Here is a 23,051-nt window from a genome sequence, read left to right as displayed (position 1 = left end):
CCCTTTTGCACCTATCAGTCCACCAACAGCAGCCATGTGAACCGACACATCCGCACACACATTGACTGAAGAGCCCTGGATGGGCCAGGTTAATGCCCTGACCATTTTTTCATAGATGGTGGGCTAGGAACAGATCACAAACATTATTTGAAAGAAAGACTGTGTTAAACATTTGTGAAATGCATTGCTTGTACTTGTTACTTTTCAAGCATTGTATATCTGTTTTCATCTCTCATCCTCTAGATGTATCAGTGGTAGTGACTACAAATATACTAAGAGGGAAATACAAACAACAGCTGTAAAGGGGCATGAACAGTCACCTGTGAGGTGCATCTTTGTCCAACACAAGGTCTCCATGCCAAACAATGGAGAAATGTAATTTATTTTCAACAGTGCCAGTGACACTGAACAAATTATAAAAAAGAATACTGATAACATTATAGGAAGCAGTTCATATGAATACTTGATATAATGTATATTGATTTGCCAGTTGTTTATTAATAAATAATGTAGTTTTGATGCTAAACAGCTATTATGAGTACCTATTTGTTTCTGTTTTCTATAGTGTATTTTTATGATTGTTTAAATGTTATTATTTCTTTTGTTATTGTTAATATATAGTAGATGAAAATAAATAAAGGTTTTATTAAGTGAAGGAATAAATCTAATAAGTATAAGCATAATCTTGCTCTACCATGTGGGAAAAAGGTTGAGAGAGAGAGAGAGAGAGAGAGAGAGAGAGTGTGTGTCTTGCTCCAGCCAGCCTTTGATATATGTAAGATCATTTGCTGCAGATATGTAAAGGCTTTTTTTATGTTTATGTTCCCCACTTTTTTTCTCTCTCTCTCTCTCTCTCTCTAAGACTTTTATTTACTTCTATTTTTGTGTGCTCTTATACATTGCTGTGTGCATGACATGGCTTATATCCAGTCATTGCCCAATCATCATAAGGAAACATTATCACCACTACCACCTGCTGCTGCTTGGCAAATCTGGAGGGCACTTTTGGCTTCAGGTCTACTGTGGTTGAGGGGGCTTGTTTTTCAATTGCTACCAGAGGTGGGAATGTTTTCCAGAGGTACATGGATGTCATCATTGTTATTATTGTTGGTATGTGGAGGGAATGCTGCAATGACCAATAAGAGTACCCAGTCAAGGTTACTTAAGAGTATCAGTGTGTGTTCAATAAAGAGAAAAGACAATTCTATTTCCGGTGTCTTTATTGAATTCTTGAAGCTGGTGCTTTTTTAATCTAAAATAAGGAACAATGGTCACTGATGCATGAAGTAAAGTGGATATATTGTTTTTCATTCATGGATTTGCAAGTCTTGAAAAAATTAGTCTCAAAACATTAAAGTACTGTGAGGAACATAGCTTGTGTACATGTGTATTTAGTAATTTTCAAAAGAAAGCATGGAAGTCTAAATATTAAGTCATGAAAAGAACAAGTAGCAGTGCATTTCTTCCTGTACCATCCATTGCACTGGAGATGTAGATTTTTTTTTAATTATTAAGACCTACATTTCCTGCAGGTGTTGCTGAATAATGCCAGTGACATGGCAGGCCGTGGAGGACCCGTGGCTGTCCAGGACGGCCTTCCCTACGGCAGGAAACTGTCAAGACTGTATCAGTGTGCAGACTGTAATTACAGCACTGTAAATCGTTGTGACCTCGTAAAGCACTGCCGAACACACACAGGAGTGAAGCCATTCTCGTGCCCTCATTGCTCTTATCAGACTGGGGATAAGTCCAATCTTAATCAGCACCTGCGTATCCACACTGGAGAAAAACCGTTCTCTTGTCCTCTGTGTCCTTACCGAGCCCTTCGTAGGAGAAATGTAAAGAACCATCTGCACACACACCACTGAGTTAATCTGTGTGTACAGTAAATCGTGGATGCACTCTTGTTGGATACCATAAGCATTTTGATCTCTATTCATTATTTTGGGCAAACATTGGTGTGGAACTCTTACTACTGGCCTGTGATTTAATGAACTCATGTGGTAGGTTTACAAATGATATTTTTCATGGCAATCATTGTGTTGTAAAGTTGAGGAACAGTAATGAAAGCCGGTACATACATTTGAGTCCGATGCTGATGTAAAAAGTATGCTTCAGGAATTGCAAATTTTGGCAGTAGAAAAGCAGATCTGTCAGCAGTTTATTTTCAGTAGTGATCTGAAAGTGTAAGCTGTAAAAAAGTTAACTGTAAAATAATCAGTTGCCCCTTTTGAGAAATACCTCTGAGAATGAGGAATAGAGGAGTAGAGTATTTAGTGCTGAAATCAAAGACACTTCAGGGTACATCCATTTGTGATGCAAGAGTATAAAAAAAGTGGCAGTGATGCAGACACCAAATGACTCTATGGACTCACCTACTATCATTCTCTTTTTTTGTATTGTTTACACACGAAGCAGAACAGCATCAGGATTGTTCTGGTATGTTGTGAACTTCAGTGCTTGATGAATTATGAGTGAATGGCACTCAACATAGATATTACATGTAGTTTATAATGTTTGCATTTTATAAGAAAAAAAGAAAGAAGAAATATGAGAAAGCCCCTCCACCAGTCATGTGTTGCCAGGGTAGGGACAAGGGAGGGGATGCTATCAAGAAAAATTATTGGTCTTGAAACTAGTGATATCAAAATAAACTACTTATTATGACTACAAGTAAAAACCAAACTTACATGTGTATATTATTTATGGCAGCAACTGTACTCTTAAATTTCTGTAATGAATGAATGTTGGGCGTGTTCCTGTTAAAGCCCCAGAGTTTTGTCTTTCATCATCACCTCATCTCATTTCTTGGAAAGCCTTGCACACCACAGTGACATATAATTTTGTTTTATTGGTGCAGTTTTATATGTTAGTGCTGATTCTTATTTATGGAAATCACCATAAAGGTTTTGGATTTTATTATTTTCGTCACTTGTTTTCTCTTGATCTGGTAGGTTATGCTAGTTTTTTTTATCACAGTTGTGAGAAGGAAGAAAATAAAAAGATTAACAATAATTACATAGTTATCAATGACTAGATAGCTCAAAGCTGAGGCACCAGTGCTGAACTGATCTTTCCAAGTTACCTTTTACTAGGGGATTGTTGGTGTCACCACATGTAGTACATGCTGGGACTTGTACCTACAAAAGTAACAGAATTGACTTGTGAAAGGAATGCTTGATATATCTTAGTTAGGATTTGAATTGCGATAAATTTAGTGAGACTCAAAATTTTTCAACAGGTGTGGCTGGATTATGACACTAATATGGCTGACAAGGTAGGAGCCCAGGACAGCACCAAGAACGTGCTTCGCAACGAAAAGAAGAAAACTTTTTATTGCCCTTGTTGTAGTTACACTAGTCCAAAGGTTTATCACTTTAAAAGGCATTACCGCACCCACACCGGAGAGAGACCATTTTCATGTGCGCACTGTCCATACCACACTAGTGATAAATCTAATTTGATCAAGCATGTACGAAGGCACATATCGTGAGATACTTTGAGTTTAAACTAGTGGAGGGCAAGTTAAGTATTATTTGCTAGCAGTCAGCCTTCCCACAGCCCTAAGGGTGTGTGTAGGAGCCATGTGCTGTGGTCTTCTTGACTTCATTTATTCAATCAAGGACAGACTGCCAACTTTAGAAATTGACTCTCCACATCCAGCTCTTGTCCCTCAAAGCATTAGCATTCAAGGGAAAATATATGAAGTGCGAAGAGATATAACTTTAATAGTGTTGTTATAGTATTATGGTTTATAATTCTTTCTGTCTTTAGGATTCAGAGCATTTATTCACAGTGAGAATTACACTTCAAGGTTAAATAAAAAGAATTTTCACTCAGTTTAATTATATAAATCAGTATTGCAAATATGTATTATTACTGTCAAAAAAGGTCATATTCAGAGTTTCATTACTCAGTAAAAAAAACTCAACAGGCTTAAGAAAATCATTCCTGGTCAAAGTTATGTATATATGATTAGTTTTAGGAAACCTAGATAAGTCATGAACTGAATAGCACACCCGTCCCCTACAGATGTGGCAGAATTATGACACTCAGATAGCTGAAAAGGTAGGAACCCCAACCTTTGAGAAGAACACGTCCAGCATCAGAGTGGAAAAGTATCAGTGCCCTGAGTGCAGCTACACCTGCTCTAAGCCCTCCCACTTTACAAAGCATTACCGCACACACACTGGAGAGAAGCCGTTCTCGTGCCCTGAGTGCTCATACCAGACCAGCGACAAGTCCAATTTGACGAAGCACATTAGGATCCATTCAGGAGAGAAGCGTTTCTCTTGTCCATACTGTTCCTTTCGCTCCAACAGGAAAGACAGACTCCTGGCTCATGAGAGAACTCACACAGCTGCATAAGTGATAGTGTTCTTTAGGAGCCATTTAAGTGATAGTGAAAAGAGTGAGTGACATAGTGGAAATGGTGCCACTGACTGATGGCCTGAAGTTGTGAGCAACAGAAAATGTTCATCTGTTGGTTATCTTTGTAAACTGCTGTGTTTTATTACAATGTCCTGTGACCTGATAGTTGTGTAAGGATAAGGTAATTGTTTGTGTGCCTTCTGCTATGTTGGAAGACTTACTACTTCTATGATGGAAGTGCAATACATACATACTTGTTTAAGGTTTTACTTATACCACAGTGATGTATTTCTTCTGAAAAGTTTTATATATATATATATATATATATATATATATATATATATATATATATATATATATATATATATATATATATATATATATATATATATATATATATATATATATATATTTTTTTTTATTACATTCAAAAATTTAAATATTTATTGTTACACTTCTTGTCTGCCATCATGATGAGGATACAAATATATCAAGCTTCTCTGTCTCCTGAGGGTCTTTGTGAGTCAAGACATCAGATGTGAGGAATTAAATGTGTTCATTTTAGTTTTCTATTTAATTTTCTTTACCAACAAGATATTTTTACTTTTGCTTGACTTTACTTTGGATTCTGCAAAAAAGTCTAGACTTGAAAGCACTTACAGCCAAAAAAAACAAAAACAAAACTAATGACTAGAGGAAATATTTACTACAGATACTTATGTGTACTGATGACCAATTTTTCATGAGATTCATTTAAACAGGATTTCATTGTGTTGTACTGAACTTAACATTCATAAGTCTTCAAAGACACACTGATGCATAATTAATACAGTGCATGAGTGAGATGTTCTGTGGACCAGTGTACTGCCTCTGGTGATCTACATGGCCTCACTGAACCACTGTGGCCTTTGTTTTCTTTTTGTTTCTTCTGCCTGGTGTTGTGGCATGTTTTATTCTTTGAATAGCTACTAATATTTGCTGGGTTGGCAGAAGGTGAAAGGCCCTGGAGCTAAATCAGAATGGGAAAGATTAAATCTCATGTGAGCAGAGATGGTCAACAAGTAAATGAAAAATAGTAACTGGAAAATTTTCACAACTTTGATTAAGTAGAGGGAAGGCAGAAAACTCATCAGAGGCAGAAACAGGGAAGAGGGTGAAGGAGGGTGAATAGAGGAATTAAGAATTATGAAGGCTGATCTTTTTTCTCCAGTCTTGGACTCTGGCTCATTGTTTGCTAGATACAACTTTGTCAAGCAACAATATGCATTGTTCAGTTATCAAAAATAAGAACATACCAGATTCCAGTGACTGAATGAGATCAACATTTCCCACAGGTGTTGCTGCCAAATGAGAATCAGTTGGCTAGCAAGGTAAGGCAGTGCAGTACTGAAGGAAGCCTCACCACCAGGAGGGAGCCTGAGAGATAGAACTTTCTTCTGTGTGACTATGTAAGCCACAACTATTTCAATCCTGAGAGACATTACTAAATCCACATTGGAAAAAAGCTGTTTTCATGTAGGTTTAGTTCTTATTTAGCTAGGAATGAATCCAATCTGGCAAAGCATCTTCAAAACCACATCACTGAGAAGCATTATTTTTGTCTCCATTGCCCACATCAGTTATTACAGTAAGTATTACAGGAGATTCACTTAAGGAAAACAGTATACTCCTTAATATGTTAAAGTGAAACGAAGAGATCAATATTTTTGAGTTGTCCTGTCAGCCTCTCCACAAAGATAAAGTACATGTGCCCTTACAGCTGCAGGAGGCCCATGACTGGCTGCCTGCTGGACGGGTTACTGTGGAAATGGCATCAGAAGGGGAGGTGGTAGCTGAATGATCCCCACATGGAATGGATGAACTTGTATTAAAATTTGAGTTCTGCTGGATGCATTTTTATGTTATCATTGAGTGGCTGAAGATTTTCCACTTGCTGCCATCAACCCAGAGAGTGCCATAAGTCTATACAGGCATGAGCAGGGGCTGATCACTTTAAGCCTCCAAGAAATAACCCTGTGAGCTCACCATCCAAGCCTCCAGGAGCAACCTACTTTAACGTGGTTGTTCAAATAATATGTTGGTCATCAATAAATGTTTTTAATCTTGAAATGTTTTATTAGTGAACCATACACAAATATTAAGACCTTCACTGTATTATGTGAATTTGCAAAGAAAATTTTTTTTTTTTTCTTATTGTTTCACTGCGGAAGAGTCTTGTGTCGGAAGTTGTTCAGTGAATTTAAATTCTGCACACCTTCAATATAGGGACTGTTTTTGTTTTAAAACTGGTTATTTATATTGTTCAATGTGATATATTTGGGCTGCCATCAGAAATTTCACGAACTGATTAATGTCAGGTGATCAACATTCTCAAGTTCAATGTTACTACAATACCTTTATATTTTTCCTTAAGAAATTTTGATTATACTGCATGTCTGTATATGTGTAGTTTTCTTTCAAAAGGCAGACACAGTAAGAATTCCCAATATAAACATTAGCAGAAGATCTTGATGTGTACACTCGTGAAATGTGCATACAAATCTGTTTTTCTATAATGAATCATGTTCCCTGAGAGTAAATTTGATATGGTCATGGATATTGTGAGCATGAAGTGAGATGACTGTATCGAATGTTTTGACTGAAGTTGAAAACATTCCCACAGGTGTTGCTGTTAAATGAGAGTCAAATGTCTGACGTCAACGAGGAAACAAGTACTAGGAAGACCTCCATTGGCAGAAGGAACGTTATGCGGTGTACACAGTGTTCATTCGTCGCTGTCGACAATCGCGCCCATTTCCTTGAGCACTGGCGCACCCATGAGGGAGAAAAGCCATTCTCCTGTCCTGAGTGCCCCTATCAGACAGCTGACCCCTCACACCTAAAGCGACACCTGCGTATTCACACGGGCGAGAAGCCATACTCCTGCCCGCACTGCTCCTACCGCTCCAGTGAGAACGCTAAAGTGAAAAGACACCTGCTTACTCACAAGTAATTTTCATTAAATACCCTCCACGGTGGCAGCAGCTGACCTGACCCCATCGCCTGGTGTGGTCACTCTGGGTCTATGATTCTTCGTTGTTTGTCACCCTACTTGTTTCAGATCTTGCAGACTCTTTCAGTGAAATAATCTGGAAAACGTTTAAATGTTATTGAAAATCATTATTTACTGAGTGTGTGTGTATATATATATATATATATATATATATATATATATATATATATATATATATATATATATATATATATATATATATATATATATATATATGAAAAGTTCCTTTCAGTATCCAGAGTTTATTGAGTGCTACATAAATATTTAAGGATCACCTGGTTTGAAATTGAACAAAACATGTAAGACATTTGTTATGGAAAACAAAACTTTTCTTGTTTGGACTCCAACTTGGACTTGTTAACTAAATATAGCTACCTTCTATTTTGCTAAAGTTTGAATATTTTGAAGATATAAGATTTACCTACATAATTAGCAGACTAAATGCAACATATATGTTGAGTATAAAACTGAACAGAGTTGTGTTTTTATTCTTGTTGAATTCTGATGTGAAGACACTAGTGTTTTTTTTTTTTTTTTTTAACTTTATTATTTATTTTTTTTTATTAAGCTCAGGACAGTGCCTCTTAGGGAGATAAGTTACTTAATGCTTCCTCAGATCAACTTGTGCATCCTTGACAACACAACACTCCACACAGCCCATAAGATGGAGACACAGTTTCTCAGTGAAAATTATTTCCTTCCCCTTATACATTGACTAAAGCATGTTGTGTTGCCAGAAATGCACAGCTGCACTGGGGATTTTGCTGTGAGGCTTCCATGCTGGCCAGGAATATGAAGTTTCTTTAGAAATGCACACACTAGCAAGCCTGTCAATTTCCTCTCATGACTTAAGCCTTGCAGACTTCTCAGTTTAAAAGTGTTCCATAGCACAGTAACATAATCTTGGTGATGGAGCTGTTGTCAAGGGGGTAATGAAAATAGTGTTGATCACTACAGAAAAATAGCTTCTGAGATATGGTAATCAGACATAAATGAATTTCAACTACCTGTAAAAAAAAATGTGAAAAGCTCATACTGGACACCTCACATGCATCTTGTTGCTCACTTATGTGTCAGAATAATAAAACTACATCAAACATAAGGCCAGTCTATGATTTATAAGTGTACAACATGGCCAAATTTCACCTTATTCAGAAAGCATAATGCTCATGTTTTCTCAAATACATAATGGGGTGCTATTTTATGTGGAAATAAGAACAAGAGTGTGGATTGCTCAGTGCTGGTGAGTGAGACATGCACAGGATGGATATTGATATAGAGACTGCATGGTGCTCTGTTCTACAGGAATGACTGACTGCTTACAATGATAGTTTTTACATTTTATGGAATAGCATTTCTCTCCTCAACACTCACATGCAGAGTGAGTAAGAATGACCATTTCCGGCAGGTTTGGCTGGCAAGTGAGAGGCCCGAGGAAAGGGGGCCACACCCTGAGACAGAAACATTGCATCAGATACCACTCGAGTCCTACACCGTGTCTGGCTCCATTGGCACAGCAGGGAGTCCACAGAATGCCAGTAGTGCCAGAAAATTCTTCTGTGCCCAGTGCTCTTACAGCACAACTCTCAAGGGCAACATGGCGAGACACGTCCAAATCCACACTGGGGAAAAGCCCTTTGCCTGTCCTCTGTGCCCTTACCGATCACATGAAAAGCCAAAGATTAAGAGACATATGAAAATTCACCTCATGTAGCTATGGACATCAGATGCATCAACAAAATGTACAAAAGTGGGATTTTAAAGCAATAAAGAGTGTATTGAATTATGGGTTATTAAATGCCATTGGTATGACCTGCCTTCATAGTGTGTTCTTTTTCTTTGAACTTATTTCTGACTTGCCTGAATTTATTAGCAGCTTCTTTCCTCTGTGTCCCATTACTTACACACAGACACATACAAAGTAGCTTTCACACAAGTGCCTTAACTAACACTAGCAGTCATTTAGCATGAGTTGATATCGGTAGGGTCGTGCTGTGGTCCTAATAATTATCCTGCTCTTAATCATTTTTATTTCCTCTACATATCTCTCTTGTCATCTCCTGTTGGTGGGAAACAGGTGTAACAGTAATAAATCAGTAAGTGAATAATAGCATAGGGCACAAGCAGTTTTGACATAAAGAATATAAAGCTACAAATGTCATACAGTTACTCCTCTAGTTTATGAAAAGGAAAGTCATTGAGAATTCCCTGACCAATAAATCAAGTTGGTCTTCTGAGATATGAATATCATGATGTACTATGCCTTATGTCAACCCTTATGTAATACTGTGCTTCTCTTAGCATCAAGAGACAGTGAAGGGCACTGCGGGTGAGGGCATGATGATCTTAGTGGTCGTGTGAGGTGTGTGAAGTATCAACCCTTCCACTCTCTCTCTCTCTCTCTCTAAAATACAATTATCAAATGAAGAGGGAATGGGTAAGGCAAATCTGACAATACTGGAGAAGAAAAGAGAAACGAAATATTTGATTGTAGTGCTCAAAGCAATACAAAGGACTGCGAGTACTGCAGTACCTTATAGTTGTGTTGAGTTTGCATATTCTTTAGTATGATAAAAAAATAAATTAACTTTCCAGCCATTAGTGGTAAAAAAAAAAGGAAAAAAAGAGCCTAATTTTAACGCTACGATGGTGTGATGGGTTAGATATTCAAGCCAAGTTATAAGACGACAATAATTGTCTGAGTGCGATACTTCTCCCGCCTTTGAAAAAAAAGTAAATAAAATAATAATAATAATAATAATAATAATAATAATAATAATAATAATAATAATAATAATAATAATAATAAAAACTGACTGGTTGAATGGGCAAGAGAAAACTGAACTAATTGATTACTGAAGGCATGACTGGGAGAGTTGTTGACTTCTTGCTTTATATACCCCAAGATGGAACTTTATAACCAAGAACTTGTTTTTCTTAACCCGCAGGTGAGAGGCCTCGAGGCTGCCTCTCGGTGCCCCTGCTGCAGCTACACCACCACGTCCCGCAGTCTCATGGAAATCCACATCGCCACACACACGCGGGAGAAGCCCTTCGCGTGTCCTCACTGCCCCTTCAGAGCCTTCCATAACGCTAACCTGAAGACGCACCTACGCATCCACACGGGCGAGAAGCCATACACGTGTCCTTACTGCCCGTATTCCGCCGCGCAGAAGGAGAAACTCAAGGCCCACATCAGAACCCACACCGGGGAGAAGCCCTTTGCGTGTGAGCACTGCCCCTACCGTTCCACCCGTAAGGACCACCTCAAGTCCCACGTGAGGCTGAGACACATGCGTCGCACGCCTCCACAGCCTCCCCTAGCCATCTGAGCGGCGTAGAGGCGAGGAGATATATGCTGAAATGCGAGAGCAACGGGGAGGATGGAGATGTAAGAGGTTTGAGATTTGAGATTAGATTATTCGTCAGGTTATTATTGTATGAAGTTATGTTGGTAGCTTATAAGTAAGGTTACGTGATGCTTAAAGTTCCTGCGATAAGTTTAAAGGTCTCATAATAAGTTTAAAGGTTACACCATAAATTTGAAGGTGTCATACTAAGTTTAAAAGTCTCATTTAAGTTTAAAGGTCTCAAAATAAGTGATAAGTTAAAAGATCCCATAATTTGTTTAAAGATCCAATAATAAGTTTAAAGGCCCTATATGAGTTTAAAGATCCCATAATAAGTTTAAAAGTTTCATAATAAACTGAAAGGCAATATAATAATGGATAGACATTCTTCGAATTTATGATAGAGCTAACAGGCACATGTAATCGATAGAGATTGTCAACATAAGTATAGCAGGGTATGAAACACGTTAGTGGTGTGGGTGGGTACCTTAACAACTTATGTGTGTTGCAGGCACGGAGGCGATGATACGGGAGGACAAGGTAAGCCGGGTTCAGCGTGTGTTAATGAACTGGACTCAACATGGTACTGGATCTTCACTTGTGTGTGTGTGTGTGTGTGTGTGTGTGTGTGCGATGAGAAATTTTGACTTTATACACAGTTTAAACCACTCACTCCCCACATGACCGAATTATACCCAGTGAGGGTGTTCTGTGAGGAAGGCGAGGGAGAGTGAAGGCCTAGTGGGAGAATGCTTATGTTCTGGGGGGGGTATTCAAACTGAGGAATCTCATGGGTAGCAAGGTGACTGCACACAGCTCCAAAAAGGCCTTTGTTTCTTGAATCTCAATTACGACAGAATGGTAGTCAGTATATTAGGAAGCAACTACGACATGCAGCTATCGCCCGTTGACTTTATCTTATAAGCTGACATAACATGGAGAGTGTTAGATTATATTTAACAACTGAAATTATTTGAAAAGATACTTTTTTTTTTATTAGCTTGTATTGATAAGGTTTAATATCTACTCTTAAGATTCTTTTGAAACGAATATATCTTCTTGAGTTTTAAGGTAAATGTATCATATTAGAATATATAAATCATGTGATGCTTGAAAATTAGTACCTGCGATGGTGAATGAATCTTGTTAAGGCATTAGATATTTATGCAAGAATTTCGTATGGCATAAAACTTCATTAATTGAATGGAATCATCGTTTTCCTCGCCATTTTTTTTATTATTATTTTTTTTTCTACATTTTGTAAAGTTAAGACTTACGAAAGTCATTTAAATTTGTTACGAAAGATTATATATTAAACCATTAATTTCATACACGGCCAACATTTTTTCCGAGAGAGGTTATTGTTCCTCTAGCAATTTTGACAGTGGTGACATTTTCGCTAAGCTAATATGTATAAATGAAGCTTACGAGAGATTAGATATTTGTACAAAAAATTCTTATACGCCTAACAACTTTGATTGAGAGGACACTGCATAACTTTTACCTGAGCCGAGTTATCGATACTCCGGCCACTTCTACAAGACGTAGGTGTGGGAAGTCAGACTCATCACACGTGACACACAAACATGAACTGAGTTACCGGTAATTTACGAATGTACGCACCCTGCTATAACACGGCCGCAGCCAACACCAGTGCAGGGTTGTTGAAAGTTTTGGGTTGACTTACTGCGCGGGAACAGAGGTACTGAAGTGTATTCAGTTCTACTCTTTTTGAATACATTACGATGGAGTTTGTTTTGTGAGAGATGCATAGTTTTGTAAAGAACTGCCATATGTCGGAGGATGCATACGGGAATATAGGAGGGAGAATAGGAGAAAAATATGAAGAGAGGAGTATTTAGGAGAATAGGAAGAAGATAATTTGGATATGATAGGGAAAGAATAGGACGTAACAGGAGGGTAATGGAAGGATGATAGAAGGATATGAATATAATAGAATAAGGGAATAATAGGGAAAATAGGAAGCCAGTAAGAGAAAAATACAAAGAAATGGGAGAATAATAAAAAAAAAATGGGAAAGATAAGAGGATAATAAAAGAAGAATAGAAGAATATATGTATGAATAAAGGGGGAAGAACAGTAAGAATATAGGTTGGGAACACAAAGATAAATAAAAAAAAAAAAAATTTAATACACCACAACCAACCAGTCAGTCAATCTATCCACCTACTATTCCATTCATATATGCCGACACGTGCATCGACGGAGGATAGAACACAACACACGCAAGCAGTACACCACGTGACTCACTGCTTGGCCAAACACTCCAGTTTCAGTATTTCCCAGTGCACGGTGTAAACAAGATGCGCGTTTTTTGTTGCCTCGTCGACTCTACACGGAAATATTACTCAAACTTTGATATACTGCAGATGTTATGCTACGTTGTTTCCGTATGATGTGTTTATTAGAGTGTATTATGGCGAATACAAATGTTAGTTTTTTTTGTACTTGACTAAACGTATGACTAGTAAATATAAATGGCCCATATTCTCAAACACTTCAACATCTTATCTCGATTGCTTTTGACAGGCTGCAGTTATTGTTGGTTTTCATGATCCTAGTAACAAGGATTCTGGGGCCGCATTCCCGAACGTTTCTATGATTATCTTACTGGGCTAAGAACATCTTAGCGCTAGTTGGTCATTTTCGAAAGCAAAATCGTTCGCAGCTAAGAACCATGGAACATTCGTAGCTACGACAGGGTCAGGACTTTCGTAGCTCACTAAGAACAGCAGTTTCTTTTTCTTAACAACAACAACGACAACAACAGATACCGTGTGATGTGAACATAACCTTGTCTGAAAATAAAATCCAGTCATAGAAACCGAAAGTAAGGATCAAGATTGGTTTTATTACCAATATTAATTAGTTCTCAAACACACTGAGTAGTCTTTTACTTTATGTAATTCATTTGTGCTTAACTGACTTGCTAGGAGGGTACTGAAATCACATTTCTGGAAATTACACTCATTGATATTCAACAATCAGATCAGCATCACACATGACCCAGTGTACGTAAGCAACACTAACCAAGGCTAATTATAATTAACCCAATCATTCCAAACATGACCTTACCCATATTAAAAAAAAAAAATGACAGTTACAAATATAACTTTTTTTTTCATTATGTTCTTTAAAAAGAAAAATTATTTCTGTCCGTCTGGGCATTTTCTTCCACATAAAAAAAAAAAAAAAAATGTAAGAAGTACAAAAGATGAGTGTTTCTTTTCGATGATCAATATCCCTGTGATTATAAGACAAGCATAATATCAGGTTCAAGATACATACTTATTTTGACACAGCTTCAAACATAATCCATCATAACCTTACCAACCCAAATCAAGCCTAATCCAACCTACCGCTGTTTTCATGAACTCTCTCTTGCTTTTTGCTGCCTTTGTTTTAACCTGCGATCGCAGATCACATTTTTTCCAACTTCCTCCACCTCCCTTGGAACACCCCCACATGGACACACAGCTGCAGTAATATAATTTTCCTCTTCACCTCCTGCACTAACGTAAACATTTCAACACTGAAAAAGTTGGGTTTTCTAGCGTGTTTGGCTTTCGATGGCTCCATGCTTGAAAGTGTGTGCTCGAGTGGTCCAGCCCCAGCCCAGGCAATTGTTTATATTTCCCGTTAAACCAATTCGTATCACGCACGCTAATTGGTTGAAGTGAACGAGCTGCAGATCTAAGAAACCATTTAAGAATGCTTCGTAAGTGGTCTTCTTAGTTCGGTGTAGCTAAGATGCTCGTAAGATCCTAAGAAGGCATTGCTATGAATGTCTTCGAGAATGTGGCCCCCTGAACCATCAGTGAAAAAAAAAAAAAAAAAATATGGAAGCCTGATTGATCATCCGTGTGATATTTGAAAAAAAAAAAGTCTTGCAAAAGAGACGAAGGACCAAAATTCTGAAGCACTTCTGCGCCGCATCTCTACTACATTCAAAAGACTCTACTTGAAGTTACGCAGTTTTTAAGGGTATTTTTATGGTTCTAGTGATGGATTGACAAGATTTCTATAATATAAACAGGAGACAGGAGAAACACTCCTGAAAACCCTCCCGTGGCTTTTGAAGATAGTCGTGGTGAGGGAGCAGAGCGTTTCTGAATATGGGCCCAAAGCGTTTCAGAATGAGAGGGAGTGTTTGTTTTTTTCAAGTGTGCTGTGGTAAGTCCAGATGTTACCGCTTTTATTTATTCAGTTGATTTCCATGTACGAAGATCAGTTTCTCTGTTGTGATGAGGCGATATTGCAGTGTTACGTGTATTTATAAGTTGTGTTTCTTATTTCTTCAGTGCTTGGTTTCAGTACTTTTATCAAAGGTGTAAAAAAAAAAAAAAGAAAGGAATATAAAGAAAGTAAGAGATAAGATTGTAAAGTCGTGCATGATCGACAAACTATATTTTTCTAGTTAGTTTTAGTTATAGTGGAGTACAACAACAACAACAACAACACAACAACAACAACAGCAACAATAACCATGCTAACAACCACCACCACCACCACAACTTTCCTGCTACAACAATTAACTACTACACTTAAGTACAAATTCTACCACCACCACTACTACTATCGTCGGAAGCACGAGGAAAAAATATATACGTAATTGCACAAGAAGAGGAAATTTTTCCACTTATATTCGATCGCAATCCCCATTTTCATTTTCACAGTTATAAAAAGAAATTATATGATAACTCTATAAGCTTTATTTTCGTCTCTTCCCGTAAAACGCTTTATTTAATTATTTATTTATTTATTTACTTGTTTGCTATTTTTCCTTCCTTTCCTTTATTTATTTATCTATCTTTCTTTCTTTCATTATTTATCTACTTATTTAGATTTTTTTTCATTTACCCATTTATTTTGTTATATTTTCCTTGTGGTCAACTAATTTCGCAAAATAAACAGACGCGTTGTGAATTGTCCACAACCCAGAGTTAGAAGCACATTCAGTCTGTAGCCATTCCTTTTATTTCCGTCCTTTTAAGTTCTTCGACTAATTGTTACAAAATAGTATACCTCAGAATGTACATAAGTTGATCTATTATATATATATATATATATATATATATATATATATATATATATATATATATATATATATATATATATATATATATATATATATATATATATATATATATTTATTTATTTATTTTTTACTATTGAAAATGTCTCTTTTAATGAGTGTCTATATTATTTCTATGGTTGATCTTCACTATATTTTGAATTTGGGTCAGTTTGCGTTTGTTTTTATATGAATATGTGTACAAATGTTGGTATCTCTCTCTCTTTCTCTCTCTCTCCTCTCTCTCTCTCTCTCTCTCTCTCTCTCTCTCTCTCTCTCTCTCTCTCTCTCTCTCTCGTTCTCTTGCTCTCTCTCTCTGCTCTCTCTCTCTCTCTCTCTCTCTCTCTCTCTCTCTCTCTCTCTCTCTCTCTCTCCTCTCTCTCTCTCTCTCTTTGCTCTCTCTCTCTCTCTCTCTCTCTCTCTCTCCTCTCTCTCTCTCTCTCTCTCTCTCTCTCTCTCTCTCTCTCTCTCTCTCCTCTCTCTCTCTCTCTCTCTCTCTTTTGCTCTCTCTCTCTCTCCTCTCTCTCTCTCTCTCTCTCTCTCTCTCTCTCTCTCTCTCTCTCTCTCTCTCTCTCTCTCTTTTGCTCTCTCTCTCTCTCTCTCTCTCTCTCTCTCTCTCTCTCTCTCTCTCTCTCTCTCTCTCTCTCTCTATCTCTCTCTCTCTCTCTCTCTCTCTCTCTCTCTCTCTCTCTCTCTCTCTCTCTCTCTCTCTCTATCTCTCTCTCTCTCTCTCTCTCTCTCGTCGTCCATTCACAAACTCCTTCCCCACCACCACCACTACGTTGCAACCTTATTGACCAAAGATATATCACTTCATACAGCCTTCGATTACGTCTATACATGTGATCCGAATCCTTCAAAACCATGGAATAGACAATAAACAAGCCAAAAGATAACATCCCTGCGTTTTCATAAACTTTCACCCGGCAGGTGGGTTGACAAATGACAAGTACCAGATAAGGAGGTGACGGGTCTGACGTAAGGCTGACCGTCACTCCCTGGGTTGTCATAGCGACAGGCTGCTCTGCGGATCAATAAAATTGTATAATAAAAAGGCACTAGTTTATGAATGGAGTGAGAACTGTAAATAGATATAACATGCATGCTGGTGTTAAAGTATTTACGTGATAGTGTAGTGGTAGTGATGGTGAATAAGAGATGGTGAATGGTGACGCGCATGTCAAGTGGAGGCAGGTGCAGACGAGGCTGAGCAATAAGCAGTCCTCCTTTGGTCATCCCGAGGAACAGAGGTTGTGAGGTAGGCTGCTACAGTCACTCTTATCTACTCCCTTTCCTTTCCCTTCTTGCTGTGCGTTTTCCACTAGAGAGCACCTAAAGGCAGGGCGAAGAGTAGCACTAGTAGCCGGTGGTGGTCTGGATTCCCAGTTCGATGTTGAGTCTTGAGTTCCTTCCATCTGGTATGGTAGGTTTCCGGAGCAGCTGGTGGACATTTGGCTAGTAATATATGACAGTGTTGTTAAGGACTATAGGGATATTAAAGCCTTGCAAGTATACGAAGGCGAAAGTTTTGATTTAATGCACCTTTTAAACGAGATCATGTGGCGCAAAGAGAGTATTGCTTGTTTATGTGGCCTTACTCCACGCCTACGCAAGATGCTGGATCATAGTGACATTTGTTAGCCTCTCTGGTTCAATAGTGTTTTCCATCCAGGCTTTCAGGGTGCCAAGTCCTGACCTAGAGAGGAAAAGCAACATAGGGACTGAAATTATGTGAAATGAGATTAGGGATTAATGACCGTAGAATTTTATGTGGCAACGGATGACAAACTGGTGTGTGACATAGTGATCTGTGTATTGTTGGTACTGAAGCGTGTGTGTGTTTCTTAATCTGTTGACTATGTAGTATTATGCACCTGTTGAGCTTGAGAGGGCACAGGATTTCTGATGGTGCGAATATTGATCTGTTTTGAATTTTCATATGTCTGACTACTACGTTGTTATTAGTGTTAGTAGTGGTGGTAGTTCTTAAGTATAAAGGAAGAGCAGGTGTGTGAAGTGAAATAACATGCGAAATGAGGATTAACTTCCTAGATTTCTTCGATTGTAGCAGCAGGTAACAGACGGTGGGCCGTGATGTGGTGACTGTTAGATATTGAAGGAGATTATGTTTATTAGCTTTTCAAGTGTAATTTTATATTTGTTGAACTTGACAGAACACAGGTTGGAGCTCGTGCTGTGAATAGAAATCGATTTTGGACCACCATATGTCTGACTATCTTGTTATAACTAGCGAAGTCAACATTTTTTTTTCGTTATTTGTTTGTTTGTGTTATTGCGAGAAATACCTTTAGCGAAGTCACTAGTCTTGATTTACTTGTTTTCATGTTATTGCAGAAAATAATGTCATCCTTATCTGAGTCGTCACTAGTCCTTGATTGATTTTCTTATTTGTTATCTCAGTAAATAGTAATGGGAAACAATCAGGAATGAAAACGTGACCAGTCATTTTTCAAGATGGTGGATTTTTCCTGCATCCATTACTAATTGCATGCTGCTTCCTTGGTACATCGTTCATCCTTAAAAACACTGCTATGTTCTTGTACCCACCCAAGTATCTTCTAGGCAACAAACAAGATTTTCATCTTTTTCAAGAACCAGAAGTTATCTCGTTTTCATTGCTGATCGATTACCTCTATAATACAATGATACATTCTTACACATTTTGTTGTTCCTCTTGTAAACATTCAGGCATTTTCTTGGAAAAAAATAAGTCAAATAAAAATTAATAAATAAGTAAAATAAAATGAGCGAAAAAACGTCAGCTATGGTTTTCAGAGCCTTACGGATCAACTGATTATTGTTGTTTTCAAGATAAGGGGACTCATTCTTGATATTTAAATCTTCTAATTGTAATACGACTATACTAAGGCGTTAATAAACAACCCATTCTCAGAAGAACCTTGTCATTTAGAAATAGCAACTCAGAAACTCTCAGGAGTGATTGTTCCTTACAGACTGGGAGTGGGAGGGAAGAGGCTCACTCAATACTCTGGTAATGAGATTTGCTTTTGTTTCCCTCGGACCAGGAATGAAGGTGTGGGCTGGCGTGAGTCTGGTCCTGTGGGTGGCGGTGGCGGCAACTCGGGCCGCTGTGGTACCGACGGTAAGTGTGTGTGTGTGTGTGTGTGTGTGTGTGTGTGTGTGTGTGTGTGTCACGGCTAATACAGAGGTAACGCATTTAAGAACTGGGCATTCACACACTTACAATTGCCAAGTCATAAGAAAGAGTGCAGGCAAAGAACAGTACAGTATATAGGACGTGTGTACAGGTAATCAAATTTTCAGTGGTAACTGATGATGTATAAAGAGAAATCATAAATAAATAAATACATAAATAAAGGCCCAAGAACTCGAGACAATAATAACGTGTTTCAGAGTGACGGGCGTGGGTTTTTCACCTGCTTCATATTGCGATTCTCAAGTGACTGGAAATTTTATGGACGAAAGTTATTGAGTAACTCTACATTCAGTGCTGCTTTGCCTGTGATTTTTTTGGATGTAGATATTTTAATGGTTGTCTCACTAATTTACTAATCTCAATGTGATTGCCTGTTTTTCGTAAATTTCAAAACGCAGAGGAAATTTAATGATATTCCAATGATTACAAGCGTCTATGTCATTTGAAACTGTCCTTAAAGAGAGAGAGAGAGAGAGAGAGAGAGAGAGAGAGAGAGAGAGAGAGAGAGAGAGTGTGTATAGTAGTGTTGAGGACGAACAAAATTATCCGTGTGTGCGTCGCACCGTTAGGAATCCAGCGCGCCGGAGTTCCAGTGGAAGCACCACAGCAACCAAGAGGTGGAAGCGGTGCTGCGGCAGGTGGTGAGTCGTTGCCCTGACGTGACGCGCCTCTACGCCCTCAGCGAGCCCTCCGTCAGGAACGTGCCTCTCTGGGTACTGGAACTCTCCGACAACCCGGGCCATCATGAGCTGCGTGAGTACAAAGAGGAGAATTAGAACCTTCATTATTTGTTTCTGTTTTATTTCCGTATCCTCAAATGTTCCGGCGTTTTATGTTGACTACATTCAACAGGTTCTAGTGGAAATTATTGGAGTTTTAATGGTGGTTTCATGATTACAATAATTATTTAGGATAGACTCTACATCATTAATGGGATAAACACAATAGAAAACCCGACTAGTCATCTTTGTGGTATTTGAAAAATAGTCTTGAAGAGAAAACAAAATATTTAGGACTCCTAACCTTAGGAACACGAATGTCTAATATAGAGATGGTTCACTTAAATAGACGATTTTACTGAGCAAAAAATAAAACTACAAGGCACTTGGAAGATTTTGAATACTCAGCACTCGTTTTGCTGTCAGTGGTGCCTTGAATTTATACTTTGAAATTATACCAACTGGAGAAAAATTGATAAGTCAAAAAGTTTAGTAATGACAAAAACCTCAAAAAAAAAAAAATAAATAAATAAATAAATAAGGGAGGCAGCAAGAACCCATCAGGCTTGCAGGCAGCAGCTCTTGTAAATAAAAAGAATATATATATATATATATATATATATATATATATATATATATATAAATATATATATATATATATAAATATATATATATATATATATATATATATATATATATATATATATATATATATATACTGTAAATGATAAAATGAAATGCATGTAATAAATGAATGAATGAATAAATAGATAGATAAATAAATAGACAAGTAAATAAACAGAGTAACAAAATAAAGAAGTAAAACAAATGAATAAAAACAGAAGTAAAGAAAAAGAAAAAAAAATCTACCAAAATATACCCGCTTATCATTATCCATAGATTTATCTATCCTCGATTTTCAGTGGAGCCTGAGTTCAAGTACGTGGCCAACATGCACGGCAACGAGGTGGTGGGGCGCGAGCTGCTGCTCAAGCTGGCCCACCACCTGTGTGAGGGCTGGCGCTCCGGGGACCAGGACATCAGGAACTTGCTCGCCACCACGCGCATCCACCTGCTGCCCTCCATGAACCCCGACGGCTGGCAGAAGGCGACGGACACGGTAAGCGACCTGACCTGATCTATAGGAACAGAATAAACACGACTCGATGAATAAACAAAGTAGATACGGACTAATGAATTAACAGAATAGACTCTCTTTAATGAATAGAGAAAATAAATTAATTTTGATTAAGAAACGAAATAGACTCGTCTTGATAAGCAAGTAGATCAGACATGGCTTGATAAGTATGCAGAATAGCTGAATAAACAGAATACACTCAGCTTGATAAATAAGCAGGATAGATTCGCGTTAATAAATAAAAGAACAGTTTCTGTTTCATGAATAAAATTTAGAATGATAGGTAAACACTAGAATTTCTTGTTTTTGAACACTTCAATTTAGACACAAAAGTGAGTCTAGGAGTACAGTGTAGGTCGAGAAAACTGCCCGGAAGATTTGTTGGATTCACTTACGGTTTCATAAAATAAATAAATAAATAAATAAATAAATAAATAAATAAATAAATAAATATATATATATATATATATATATATATATATATATATATATATATATATATATATATATATATATATATATATATATATAAATAAATAAATAAATAAATATATATATATATATATATATATATATATATATATATATATATATATATATATATAATATATATATATATATATATATATATATATATATATATATATATATATATATATATATATATATATATATATATATATATATATATATATATATATATATATATATATATATATATATATATATATATATATATATATATAAATAAATAAATAAATATATATATATATATATATATATATATATATATATATATATATATATATATATATATATATATATATATATATATATATATATATATATATATATATATATATATATATATATATATATATATATATATATATATATATATATATAACATAAGCCTCGAATTGTGACAAATTTATAAAGTTAGGAACAGTATCTTCATGCACCCTTCCTGGAGCTTTTGAAAATTTTATTTACCCTAACGCCTAGGACGATTAACTACAAAAGAATCATATATATGAATATTTGACGTTTTTCCCTAGTTTTAAAACAGAACATATAAAGATAAAAGTATTAGATCTCTATGGTAAAATGCTAATCGCTCCTAAATATTTATTTTATTGGTGCTAATTGTACAGTAAAACAAAATGTCAACTCTCAAACCTGTGAGGTACGAGTTGCATCTGAGTGTTATTTAATATAATACATATATTTATAATACTTTAAACTCAATTTAAATTTATTTCTTATGTGACGCTTACAATTTCTTTCTTAAAACAACTTTCAGTACTGTGCACTCTTATACACATTTGCCATGTCATGTACCTCTCCATGGACCACACTATTTCCAGGCACTGAAAAAAAAAAAAAACATTCACTCTGGGTGCGCCATGCACACAGATTGACTATGATTGCAGTAAGAGGCAAAGAAACAAGATGGCTGAGTTAACGTATCGTAGAGTATAAGAAATATGCCAAGCTAGTATCAATAAAGCACATAGACTGCAACGTAACACAACCCCGAGACACCAACGTAACACAACCCCGAGACTGCAACGTAACACAACCCCGAGACTGCAACGTAACACAACCCCGAGACTGCAACGTAACACAACCCCGAGACTGCAACGTAACACAACCCCGAGACTGCAACGTAACACAACCCCGAGACTGCAACGCCCGTAATCAGAAATGCTCTGTTCTCTCACCACGACTATTTTCAATGGCCACAGAGATGGTTAGCCGGGTTCTCAAGAGTGTTTTTTTTTTTTTTTCTTTTGACAAGGTTGAAATCTTAATGCTTTATTAGAACCATAAGAACATCCTTAAAAACTTGCTTACCTTTAACTAGAGACTTCCGAAAGTAATGGAGGTGCGGCGCAAAAGTGTTTCAAAATATGAACCTTCAACGCATGTGTCCTTTCATCAGGGCGCAACTGACTACCTGGCGGGGCGCACCAACAACAACAGTGTGGACCTGAATCGAGACTTCCCAGACCTGGACACCATCATGTTCATCAACGAGGCGCGACACTCCCGCTTCAACAACCACCTCATGGAGCAGCTCAGCCACTTAGATTACCAGGTGGGCTGTTAGTGGTGTTAAGTGGA

General features: G+C 37.1%; 3 protein-coding genes across 3 annotated transcripts in view; all 3 read left to right on the top strand.

Moving 5' to 3' along the window:
• LOC135102540 (zinc finger and BTB domain-containing protein 14-like) overlaps positions 1-9,206 on the top strand; it is a 38,772-nt gene extending 29,566 nt beyond the window's left edge. Inside the window, 3 exon segments of the mRNA XM_064007820.1 lie at positions 7,034-7,359; positions 8,832-9,012; positions 9,015-9,206. Of these exon segments, the coding sequence (XP_063863890.1) occupies positions 7,034-7,359; positions 8,832-9,012; positions 9,015-9,137 (630 nt within the window). The 3' untranslated portion in view covers positions 9,138-9,206.
• A 14-nt stretch (positions 9,207-9,220) lies between these two features.
• Positions 9,221-10,755, top strand: LOC135102538 (protein krueppel-like). The gene is made up of 3 exons (XM_064007819.1): positions 9,221-9,229; positions 9,725-9,778; positions 10,372-10,755. Exons 1-3 carry the CDS (start codon positions 9,221-9,223, stop codon positions 10,753-10,755), a joined length of 447 nt encoding a protein of 148 aa, XP_063863889.1.
• Positions 10,698-23,051, top strand: part of LOC135102815 (carboxypeptidase E-like) — a 23,698-nt gene continuing 11,344 nt past the window's right edge. Inside the window, 6 exon segments of the mRNA XM_064008352.1 lie at positions 10,698-10,814; positions 11,285-11,313; positions 18,916-18,992; positions 19,637-19,820; positions 20,710-20,906; positions 22,870-23,025. Coding sequence (XP_063864422.1) covers positions 10,807-10,814; positions 11,285-11,313; positions 18,916-18,992; positions 19,637-19,820; positions 20,710-20,906; positions 22,870-23,025 — 651 coding nt within the window. The 5' untranslated portion in view covers positions 10,698-10,806.

The sequence above is a fragment of the Scylla paramamosain genome, chromosome 8 (genome assembly GCF_035594125.1).
Source record: "Scylla paramamosain isolate STU-SP2022 chromosome 8, ASM3559412v1, whole genome shotgun sequence".
NCBI classification, from domain to species: domain Eukaryota; kingdom Metazoa; phylum Arthropoda; class Malacostraca; order Decapoda; family Portunidae; genus Scylla; species Scylla paramamosain.
The sequence above is the reverse complement of the archived record's forward strand: the minus strand, read 5'-3'. Positions and strand labels throughout refer to the sequence as shown.